The sequence below is a fragment of the Lepisosteus oculatus genome, chromosome 17 (assembly GCF_040954835.1).
Source record: "Lepisosteus oculatus isolate fLepOcu1 chromosome 17, fLepOcu1.hap2, whole genome shotgun sequence".
Lineage (NCBI taxonomy): Eukaryota > Metazoa > Chordata > Actinopteri > Semionotiformes > Lepisosteidae > Lepisosteus > Lepisosteus oculatus.
Genome location: NC_090712.1, coordinates 18,538,459 through 18,550,735, shown reverse-complemented (window position 1 = coordinate 18,550,735; position 12,277 = coordinate 18,538,459). Strand labels below are relative to the sequence as shown.

The following is a 12,277-nucleotide window of genomic DNA, read 5'->3' as shown; positions in this document are numbered from 1 at the left end:
CCTACCTCTTAAATTAATTCCTTGTGACAAAGGTACTGGACGATAAGTGTGCAACTGAAAGAAAAAAAATCTCTTTTTGGGGTATTTATTATGTATGAATGAACTGTGAGTCAATTTCGAAATTGTTTTAAAAAAAACTTAGTATCTGTCGTGTGTGGTCTACAGTGTGTGGCCAGTCTGTTTTGCTTTAGATCATGTTTCTAAGATTCTAAAGACTCTGTTTGACCCCCCCACAGCTGTCCCTCGCACAAGTGACACTCAGTGTAGCTCTGTGCCAGAGCCCAGGTATGGAAGACGCATTGGCTCCGAGTTCTCTGCGGGGTCCATAGTTCGCTTTGAGTGCAACCCCGGCTATTTCCTGCAGGGCTCCAAAGCAATTAAGTGTTATGCTGTCCCCAATGCCCTAGCACAGTGGAACGACACCATTCCGACTTGTGTAGGTAAGTATCCTCTAAACATAGTCACGAATGGTTTCAGTTCCCGAGTTATGTGTGGTGATACAACAGATCTCAAAACTATCAGTGAGACATGTTTTCCAAGCCACAAATATTTTACAGACACTTGTAATGCATTTTGGATTAAATATTAATTTGTGTTGGGTGCAGTATAGTTTTAATTACATTCACTTTTATGAGCATATATTTTTTTAAAACTTTGTATTTTAAAGTGTTGGGCCCAGAGGAGTTTGTTTAGTATTAAGATCTGCAAAATTCTGGAGTAATAAAAGTAGGTGCTAATTTAAGCATAGAAATTCCTGCCGGTGTAAATAGGTCTTAATGTCCTTTATGTGTTATTGAAACTTACATTTTATCTTCCTAATAGATTTGTTGGATTGAAATTCAAAATGGCATATCAAAATTATTGAACCTCACTCAGCCACAAGCACTTATACTGCTAGACATCTCTGCTTTCTTCAACACAAGAGGCTTTTATTCCCAAACATTTCCTGAACATGGGCCCATTTTTGTTATTCCTTTTGAAACTGGAATTCCTTTCTGCTGCAGTAAGGCCTGACAACATGAAAACAAAATGGAACATTATACATGGTCACTATTATTATCTGCAAGCATCCTGGGAGAACCATCTTTTGATTAACTTATTCATAGCTTGGTTTGATTATAAATAACCTTTGTTGCTGTTTTTTCATTGCAGACTTTCATTCTGTAAATGAAAGACAAAACAATCAACTCACAGGAGAGCTCTGTGTAAAGGCTTCATTATGACTTTGATTTACTTCTTTGTTCTGCCTTAGTTCCATGTAGTGGAAACCTTACTGAAAGAAGAGGCACCATTCTCTCCCCTGGGTTCCCTGAGCCCTATGGTAACAGTTTGAACTGTGTGTGGAGAATCACAGTCACTGAGGGAGCAGGTATACAGGCGAGTATCAAAGGAACAGGGGAAAGCTCATCAAAGCTAGAAAGCTGATCTGTTTCAAAAGTGTTTCTTTCAGAATACTGTTGCTTTAAAACACACACCTCAACAGTGAAGTAATCAATAGATAAGTTGTAAGAGTGTCTGATATTAGTTTATATAGGAATTTAAGCTTGCTATTATTTTGAATAGACCATTTACTTTATGGTGTTGTAAATATGCTATTTACTGGAACAGCCTTGTTAATTGTAAGAAGGAAATGCTGCATTACCTTAAGTAAATAAAGGCATTAGTGGAAACCTCATCAGACATGCTGCCCTTTTAAAATACAGTATTTAAAATACTGTAGATGCTCTGATTCACTTTCTAGCCAGGTCCAAGACTATACATTGAGTTTATTTTCCTGGATGGCATTTTTCATATTTTCAGTGAAAGAGTGAGATTAATTAAACATAATTTCTATCCATTACTTTGGCTTAGATTCAAGTCATCAGCTTCGCCACAGAGCATAACTGGGATTCCCTGGAAATCTACGATGGTGGTGATATGGCAGCACCAAAGCTGGGGAGCTTTTCAGGTAGGGTCATCCTCTCACTCCACAGTGCCTTCCTGCTTCGTATATCCCACATGGAGACAGCAGTGTAAAGCAAGGCTCCACAGGTGGAACGTTGTGTTTTCTTTCTTCTCTTTTCAGCAGGGAATAAACCTAATACTTGTTCCTTTGCAGCCTGTGCATGCTGACGCAGCTCCCCACCTGAACTACATTTATCTATCCACCCATTTCCTAACTGCTTTATCCAATACAGGGTTGTTGGGGAACCGGAGTCTTACCTGGCAAGCACAAGGCAGGATACTTTCTGGACGTGATGCCGTTTGCAGACATTTATAATGGCATGAATCACTGACTGATCACAAATACAAAATAATTAACCTTGGAATTTTTTTATTAAACCTCTACTTCGTTGTAATTGGAATAGAAATGATGGTAGAGAAATATGTTACCAATTGCGCTACATTTCTTGAAGTTCATAATGAAAGACTGAGAGGAAAATAAGGCCCCTTTTCTCCCAATCTTCCGTCACTGAAAATATGATCTTTACTTCTCTGAGATCACAGCTCAAAAATACTCCACCATCCTCATTCTACTGCTGTTACAGTTCACTTAACGGGTTCACGTTGGGGTGGTGTGGTACAGGATACCTTAGTCATACAGTCAAGTGTCACCACTTTTATAATGCTGCATAAAGCATTGTATTCAAGTTACACAGGGTATGTCTGTAACTACTGCAATTTTTTATCTTGACTGTTTTTTGAGATTCACTGCATTATGGGATAGTTGGTCAGAATGTCATTGACTGCAGCCTTGCTAGGAGTAGTTTTATTTTGCATGAGTAAGTATATTATTAGAATATCATTCATGTTGAAGGTAAGTTTATATTTAGCTCTAGGCTTTGTGGAACTGCTTTTTTAGTTTATGATGATGTATTTTATTATATATCATATATATATATATTTAAGCACTTTGAGAAGCCACCTTTAAAGGCACTATATAAAATAAAGTTTTTTATTATTATTATTATTATATGGATAACACTTTGAAAACAAAATATAGTAACTTGCTAATCAGTATAGCCACTTATTTTTGATGTCCCTATTAGTTAATGACAAAATTGGATTCTCAGATCCGATCTTCACAAATGTTACTGTAACAATCGTGGAGCCCAAACACCAGACTTTTTGCAGAGTTCCCTGTTTCCATCATCTTCTGTGTTCCCTAAGGCTGTGAGTGTTGGGCTGCAGTAGCATGCTATCTGTGAACTGGCCCTGCTCTGCAAGTTAAGTCACACAGCATCCACACTGGATAGACAGAATGTGAGTGGAGGAGCCCCTGATGATTTAGCTTGGACAAATTGAGAGCTCTTCGATGTGCAGACGGGAGATTAATAAGGGGCAGGATTCACCTGCTGGGAGACGTCCAGAAGAAGCTCAGAGCTAGTGTGCATCTTCTGTTTGTTGTAATTTATAATAGCAGCAATGTGATTTCATCTCGTTATACTTAAATAGCTCCCATTCAGCTGAAATACTTCTTACATAACTAAAACAAAGCTTCCTTTTTTTCCTTTAATACAATTTCTGTTTCCTGGGGAGCCATTTAAATGGGGCTCGTTCTTCAGCAGAAGTGACATAAATTGGTCACACGGAGCATTTCAGCTTGGGCAACTTGTCAGAGGACTGTTTTACATGGAGAGTTTCTCATAATTAAAAACAGAACTACTGAATGAAATCTTATAATGAAAAAAAGATATACTAAACCTAATTGGTACCATACATAACAATACCTTACATAAGCTTGAGGGGTTACATCAACAATTTAATTGCCTGGTAGGAGCTGACCCTTACCTATGATTAATTGCACATAAATAACAAAAACAGATTCATCTTCTGTTTTAGTGCATTTTTAATTCATTCAGAAGTGCTAATAGGTTGTTTGTTATACTTTTCTAAAGTTTTATTTGAAATACCTAAAATGAAGTGTTTTCTGACTCAGAAGTACTTAAATACTCAGTGAAGTAAAGAAATGTTATTACACCTCAGTGGAATAAAACGTTCCCTCCTTATTTGTCATTTTCAAGCAATTTTGAAACATATCTACATCTGTTATATGCAGTGTGTTCACTTAAATTTTATTGTTACTAATCTGCACTGTTTTCTGAATCCTTTTATGGACTCATATGATTTGCATTCTTTACATTTTCAGCTGTTGCATTCACTTGTTTCACAGCCTTTGTACAGATCTTTTAAACTTTAAGATATACTGCATATCATTTTGAATTGTATAATTTCTCTTAACTTTATGGAAGAAATTTTATACAAAGAAACCACACTTAGTTATATTACATTTGTATCTGTAATTACCCCTTTGAAGACCGTTTGTTCCTCATTAGCTTCATATTGAAGCAACTACAGCATAGGTACTGAAAAATAAAGGGTGATGAGTGACATGCTGTATCCCTAAGTACCTGATGTGTCTGCCATTAGAATGTTAACACTTAAGACCCAGAATAGTTAGTTAAGCATGAATGATATGCTAGCACTTATACTAGCACGATGGACAAAACTTGTAAAAAGGCTGACAAGGTGCTTTTTACCTTTCTTCAGTAATACGTCTCTCATGTGTCACTAATAAGGCATGTTATAGGGATTTACAGTATTCAGCAAGCTGTGTTTCTGTACTAAGGTTAGTAATTCTTGTGTTATAGGTGTATCATATTCAGTGTTTTCATTTTAGCATAATTTTTTGGTTTCCTTTTCACTAGAATCTTGTCACATTTGTTCCACAGTAATCTAATTAGTTACCAGCAATTAAATAAAAAGATGCAGCTAGTTCAGTTGCTTTTTTATGAAGAAGGCTTATATAATGGTTTAAAGAATGAATTTCCTTGGTATTTGACATGTTTACAGAAAGCATTACAGTCATCCAAAGAGCTGCTATTCAGGAGATTATTTCAATTAATAAGATAAGCGCCATGAAGACATCTTGTCTAGCTCAGCTGTTTATACTTAAACACATACAAATGCAAATTGTTTGATTTCCTATTGCTTATATAATGCTGATCAATTAACCTATCTGATATTATCAAAGGTTAAAATTTGTCTATAGGCAAGTTAAGTCAGCATTAGCTAGAAATTAAATCAGCTTTTTGCACTCCTTGTTGTCTTGAGTATGAATTGAGGAAACTGTGTGACTAGATATAGATAAACTAGACTAGATAGATAGTTTACAAGCTTGCAAATAAAAGGTACAAGGGTCTACTAGTTTTAATCCTACTATAGAAATGGCAGAGTGAGGAAATGTTCTCACTAGAGCAGTTAAAGTTAATCCATTCATCATCACTAAACACCCGTAGTGCTGGAGGATGGATCACCTCAATACTTGTGACTTGTCAAATATGTCCTGCCCAATTTTTAGACTATTCAGTTGGCTGCTAATATGTGTCATGGCAGCATTTCAAGTAGTTAAAAGACCAGTGAATAAAAAACATAATGTTTAAAATCTCTCAAACTTTTAAAGAAGCATTTTTCTTTGGATATCCTCCAGAGCATTATTCCTGTCTTCAAAAAGTCAAAAAGAAAATTAATATCTCCCTTTCAATGTAATCTTTTAGGGAAGAGCTGGTCTGATATTGCAGATGTTGTTAAAAGATTTGATGCTGTGGCATAGTAACAATGTGCTTGGTGAATAAAAAATGACTAAACAATCAGTATGCATTTTCAAGGGTCAGAATGACCCGACCTTAAAATGTCATTGGAGATCAATAATACAAGATGTATATGTTTCAGACAGGATTATTCTTGTAATAACATCTACCTCAAGTTTAATGTTAACTTTTCTTAACTGTATCTTAATCTTTGGTACATCTAATGTACAACAGGTAAAACTCTGAAAAACACTCATCCAAATGTAGTCCCTCTCAACAGTTGTATATTTTGTTTTCCCTGAGAAAACAAAATATGCAATATACAGTATGTTCCACCTATATTGCTAAAATATTGATTTTTATATCTATTCTGTATAATAAATGTGTGTGCTCAAGTATTTTTAATTGGAGAATCTGACTTAAATGCTGATTACATAAAATTGTTCCCTTAAGATAGAAGGGCACATTAAGTATTGTAGATTCATTAAAGATCTATAAATGGATGTGTCTTCTATGCACATAGTTCAGAGTTTAATAAGCAACAAAATTCAACATTAATTGAAAATGAGGAATTCACTGACTATTTAAAAATATATTGCCATTGGGCTTTCATGATTAATTTATTAGTCTAAGTCTTAAATGCATTATTATCAATTTTGCATTTTTTAATGCATTAATTTCACCCTTTAAATATAAAAAGCATATACCAAATGTAATATGCTTTCCATACCTAGATGCTTTCAAACCATATTCAGTATAAAGATTCCGGTAACCTTACATTTCATGTACAAATTATTAGTTATTTTAGGTACATATTATTATAGATAATGTTTGTTAAAAAAACTTTTTAAAAGTTGTGGTCAGTTTTTAGCTTTTAGGAAATAATTTGCCCAGATATTACTAGCACATGTGAGCCTTAGAATTCACATTTACTTTTTTCAAATTCTTCATCACTATGTGTGTCATGATGTGCAACTGGCCTTATCAGAAACAAATCTAGTCACAGTATTAAGACCCACTTCACAATGTCCTGTACCACTGATGAGTAATTCACAGACTAAATGCAAATGTAAATTTTAGCCCAGAGGTACTTGATAGTCTTTGTAATGCAAACAAAATGTGCAGAACATATTGATCTTTTGTATCCATAGGCTCATCAGTAATGACAGATGCACTGTCGGACATCTTTATCAGTTCATGCATTTTCTTCTTGTCCTAATCAGCAGATTTGGCTAAATGTTTATTTCTCATTTCACAGTTGACCTGCTATAGGAATTTCTCTCTCCTCATTTGTTCTGTTTGTTATAAAATGGATGAAGTTTAAGGTTATCTGTTATTTACAGAGAAGTATTAGCACAGACAAGTACCTCCTTCAAATTGTGTATAACCGAATGTCAACATTTTAAATGTTTGTCACCTTTGTGTATTTCTTTTCCTGAAGAACTCTGTCTCATGTCAGCCTTTCATTTTGTGTCCTTTTGTGAGGTAAACTGTCTTTTTCGGCCTTTTGACTGAGGTCCAAAGATAAATTGCAGGCTGTACAAGACGCGTTCTTTCTTTCAATGTCAGGCAGAGACCGTTGCATGTGTTCACTCAGTGAAATACTTTCTGAGGTTGTTGGTAATGCCAGTCTATTTAGGCTTTTCTTTAAGTGCATCAATTTACTGAATGACCTCAGATGTTCACAATAATTACTTTTTCTTCTGAAGTTACATTAATTGGAATGCAACAGTGTCGCCTGAAGGATCAAGTAAAGGAGAGATGTTTTTGTAGGTGATACAGCACCTTCTATGGCAGGACAAGGTTTCTGCTGTGGCTGATGGCAATGGCTGATTGTGAAGGGGACTCCTGACATGGAGGTTGCTCAGATTAGGTGGTTGGTGGTATGAGATGACAGGTGGATTTGCAAGAAAGGTTGAGGTGAAGTCATTCTGTGAAATGGAAACATTTTATTTGATGGCCTTGGAAGAGGATATGGTGTCCGGATGAAATAGGAGGGCAAGAAGGGTGGTTATTCCTCTTGGGGTGGATATAGTTAGGGCTGTTTACGGCCTGGGGGAGAACTCCTGGTGAAGGGGTTCATTTCAGATGTCAGTTTCATTGCTGCATACAATTAATGGTATCTGAAGAACCTCTTTCTCTGCCTCTCCTCTCTCCCTTTAATTACTATGTTAACCTTGTTGTTCTTTGCAGCTCACATACTGACATGACTCAACTCTCTAATGTCATCTGAAAACCAAGGTTACAAAGAACGCATATTTAAATGCTATTCAGCTTTGACCAGGGAATGGTGCTTTGAAAAAATATGTGAACACCATTGATTGAATGGTTATTTTCTGTATATATTTTAACCTGTGGAACTTTATGCAGAATAAGTGTGTAATTGTAATTATTTTCCAGTAACAACAAAAATCCTTGGATCTTCAATGTCTTCTGAAAATGTAGGATTGTGTACCATCTTTCACTTCATAGGCGTTACATGTTACCAGACTCATGTCTGTCACTGCCTCTGTATACCACTGGCATAATGGAATAATTACAGCTGTGGGATTTGGACCCATTCTTAGATAAGATAAGTGTCACAGCAGATTTAATGCCGGGCCTTGGGTTGCAGTGGTTGAGCTCTTGAGTGAGCAGGCACGATAGGGTTTAGGTCGGGGGATCTCACTGGGCAGCCCATCTTTGGGACTGCTTTCTGTTTAAGGTAAGAAGTGATGATGGAGTCCAGAGGCCAGAAACAGAGCACCGTCCAACCTTTTGCTCTCTCAGTGAGTCATCAACTGTGTTGCCCAATTTAAGACATGATAATTATCGTCATTTTTATAGCTCCCTTTCTGTCACATTATCACAAGGCACGTAGCCAAAGCATTAACACTTTGGATTTGCAGTAGTCATAAATTATTACGAAAGATAGCTTGTTGAGTGCTAATAAATGTAAATGTAATAAAGTATCACACATCTTATTAGTAATACATAAAGAGTATCAATTATTTATTACTTACCAAATGCAGAAAGCACCTAGGAAGCCATTATACTCTATTTGTCAAGTGTTACAGCATTATTTATATCTAATGCATTCTAGATGTCTTCTTGTCTTAAAATGTTTCCACCAATGCTGTACAATCTTTAAGACTACTTTTGGGTTGAATCTTTGCAAAGGTTTCGAATGCATTTTTGCAACAATGCTGCGGTCAGGCTTATCCTCCGAAGAAAGGCTAGGGATGAGAGACCGCTAAGGTAGCTGCTGCTAAATGGAGCATTAGAGGGTCTCTTCCCTCTGGACCACACTGTCCAATCCACTATCCCACAATGGTAGTCAGAGGGAGAGGAGAGGTGTTTTCGTTTGAATAACACAGTAAACTGAGTTCTTGACTAAAATGGTCGTTTCAACCTCAACATTAAAAAGTACTACTGTATATATTATATTATGCAAATGTGAACATTGGTTCAGAATTACATTTTAATTTGTCCATTTCATTAGAAATGTCCTCAAATTATTTAAAAAATTTAATTTATGTGAATGGTTTGCACAACAGTAACAAACAACTAAAGCCTAGTCAACAACGTCTAAAAAAAGTACAGATCAGCTTATGCCTTGTAATAGGATCCATTGTGCATTTTTTAATATAATTTCAGGAAATTTAATTCCATAACCCATGATTTTAGCTTAAAATTACAATGATTTTATCATTGTGTCTTTTGTGTTTTTGTCTTGCATGAATATTTTTCCAATTAAATCTATAGTAGTATCTTTTATATTTTAGGTACAACTGCCCCAGCTTTACTGAACAGTACTTCCAATCAGCTTTATCTGCATTTTCACACAGACATCAGTGTTGTTGCTGCTGGATTTCACCTAGAATACAAAAGTAAGTTTAAATTTAAATTTTGATTTATGATGCTTATCTGAAAATGGAGTACTGAATGTATGGGAATAAATGTAGGCAGATGTGTTGTGCAGACAGGTTAAGGAGCTTTACAATATGAATACAGTGTTTTCAAGGAACAGAATCATAGTGATTGACAATGTTTTAATTGTACTGCTCTTAGTTCATCTTGCGGAGCACAGAGTATATTGCTTTAGGGATAGAACGTGTAAAAATTATACAGTAATATCACCATCATGTAGTTGACACAGAACTGAATCTTCCTGTCAGAGTTTTAAAAAATGCAAAAATTAAAAGTCACTTGAATTGCTTTGGAATATTGGTTGGAATATTCAACTTATACTGCAAATAAATAAATAAAAGGAACATAATTTATTTAACTAATTTCAGATAAATAAAAGATCCTGCAAATCCTAGTCCAAGACAGGAGCCATGGACAGATATTGCAAATTTAGGGCCAGTTAGAGCGACACAGCTGTCTTTGACCAGTAAAAGATTGGAGCTAATACATGTAAAATTAATATGGATATGTCTTCTACAAGTAACACTTTTCATGTTTGTTGTATTGTAAGAGCATGTAGTTAGTGTGAATAATCTAAAATATTTTATAACAATCTCTGTAATAAAATATATTTAAAGTATATTTCACAAGGCCCTGTTACAGTTAAGCCGTGATGCTGTGAAATAAATTCTCTGTGACTTATTCATATGCAGCAGTCACTTTGAAAAACAGGCATTATTAAAGATTCGAGGATCTAACTTATGGTAGGATTGTCTACTCCAGAGGTTTGCATAAGCTTGGTGTCTTGTTTTTTTTTATCTTTTTTATTGTTCTAATTTATTCCAGTGCACATGAGTAAAGGGAAACAGTGCATTATGTAGGATTGTTTGAATATGTTTCACAACATTGAAATTGAAAGGTATGGAGGAGATAAATGGATGCAGTCCTTTCTAAAACAACCTGGGGAAAAGAAAAAAATAAGATTCCAACATCGAAATATGCAGGCAATATGCATATGAACAATTAAGCAGGGTGCAGAGGTTCTGTAAACTGTAAGACCTTATAGTACAGAAACAGCATGGGTCAGCTTTGAGCAACAAAAACCAAAATATTCTTTAATACTTCAAAGCTCTCTGACATTTACATTTTGCTTTCAAATTAAACTAAACTGCTTTGCCTCAAAGAGCTTATGAGCTATAATATATTCTAACATTATTTTAAAGGTAATGGATTCAAATGTTTTAATTTTTAGTGTTGTTTTTTTTTACTCGTTGATATTACTTTTAGAAAGTATCCGTCTCATTTGGAATTATATGTTAATGTAGGGGGAGAGGATGAACCCAACGTGTAGGCATGGTGCCTAGATCCAAAATGAACTTTCATTATTTCTCTGTTGTTGTTTTCTTGATTAATCAGAATCAACCATTAAAAGATGGTGCTCTTTTGCATTTCTTAGTTGGATCAGGCAAATGGCAGTAACATCAACAGAAGACTCATTCTTTGTTACCTCCATCCCATTTTCAGATTCCTGTTTCTTCTTTGTTAGTTGTCCCTGTCATCACAAAGCAATTTTTTACAGTTCGTTTTCATATGAGACACTCTTCCTAAACACAAATTACAAATTAAAAACTCAGTTAGCTCATCCTCCCTTTTCACTTATGCAAACCTAGAAAGATATTCTCTTAACCATATCATATTATATTAAACGTTATAACGACAGAAGAAGCTGATCGGCTCACTCCTTACAGAGGCATGGTTCACAAGGAAGGAAGCAGCTTCCAGTGCCCCCTGCTGTGATTATCTCAGCCACTCCTTCCTTCAAGGCACAAGTGGAATGCAACCTGTTTTCAAGCACACAATACTTTGGAAAACAAATGTCATTTTGAAAGATTAAAAAAAATACAATGTTGAAAAGCAATCAACAAATTAGTGCTGTATTGCTGTAGAGCCACAGTCCCTCAAACTTAGAAAAATACTTTCTTTTGGTTGGCTACCTTATAAAAACTATATTTTAGAATTAGTGTCTGTTTCTTAATTGCATTATTGATACCTGAAGCCTAAATAATTTGATGGAATATGTTTCAGCTTTGTTTGTCTTAAAGAAATCATCCACTCCTCCGGCAGTAAGGAAGACAAAGTTCCTACGCTGTACAGTACATACAGTAGTGTAAAAACATAAAGATATTGTTCATTTTATAAACTTAGAAAATAGAAGAAATGCAAGATTATCAAAGGGTCAAGTGGGAAGATTAACAATGGTTTCTATTAATACTGCCGTTGTATGGCAGAGAGCAATGAACCTGTTAGACAATGAACTTGTTAGCCTGCATGCTGCTATTAACTGTGCATCATTTTCATGGATGAAGAGTCAGACTTGTGTTATTGTTGATTTAGAATAAAGTTTTTTTTAAAAAATCAGCATCAGAAACATTAAAATTAAATTATATTATATTATATATATAACTGTCAAAACTTCAAGACTTTGATATGCAATTCAATATTATCCTTGGAAAAATGCATGGCTTATAATCAAATATTGCTTCTCATTGTTTTTCAATATCAATACATTAAATATGGTGTAATGCAATAGCAAAATAGTAATCAGAGGCAAAACCAAAAATATGTTAAAGCACAGTAAAAACAAGTAAGTTATAACTGGCAAGGTAAAAATCTAGATCTATGTTTTAAATATGTTTTAGTGGCTGATAACTGCACAATGGACATGTCCCAATTATCTTTACCTCTTTAATATTCCACTGGCCATATAACACAAAACCTTGGACAACAGAAGAAAATAAGTAACACAATTAAAACATACA

At 35.0% G+C, this 12,277-nt stretch overlaps 1 protein-coding gene across 1 annotated transcript in view; it reads left to right on the top strand.

Moving 5' to 3' along the window:
* csmd1a (CUB and Sushi multiple domains 1a) overlaps positions 1-12,277 on the top strand; it is a 604,432-nt gene that overhangs the window by 533,961 nt on the left and 58,194 nt on the right. The window contains exons 34-37 of the mRNA XM_015363222.2: positions 237-440; positions 1,253-1,377; positions 1,852-1,948; positions 9,335-9,439. Of these exons, the coding sequence (XP_015218708.2) occupies positions 237-440; positions 1,253-1,377; positions 1,852-1,948; positions 9,335-9,439 (531 nt within the window). The remainder of the gene's footprint in view (positions 1-236; positions 441-1,252; positions 1,378-1,851; positions 1,949-9,334; positions 9,440-12,277) is intronic.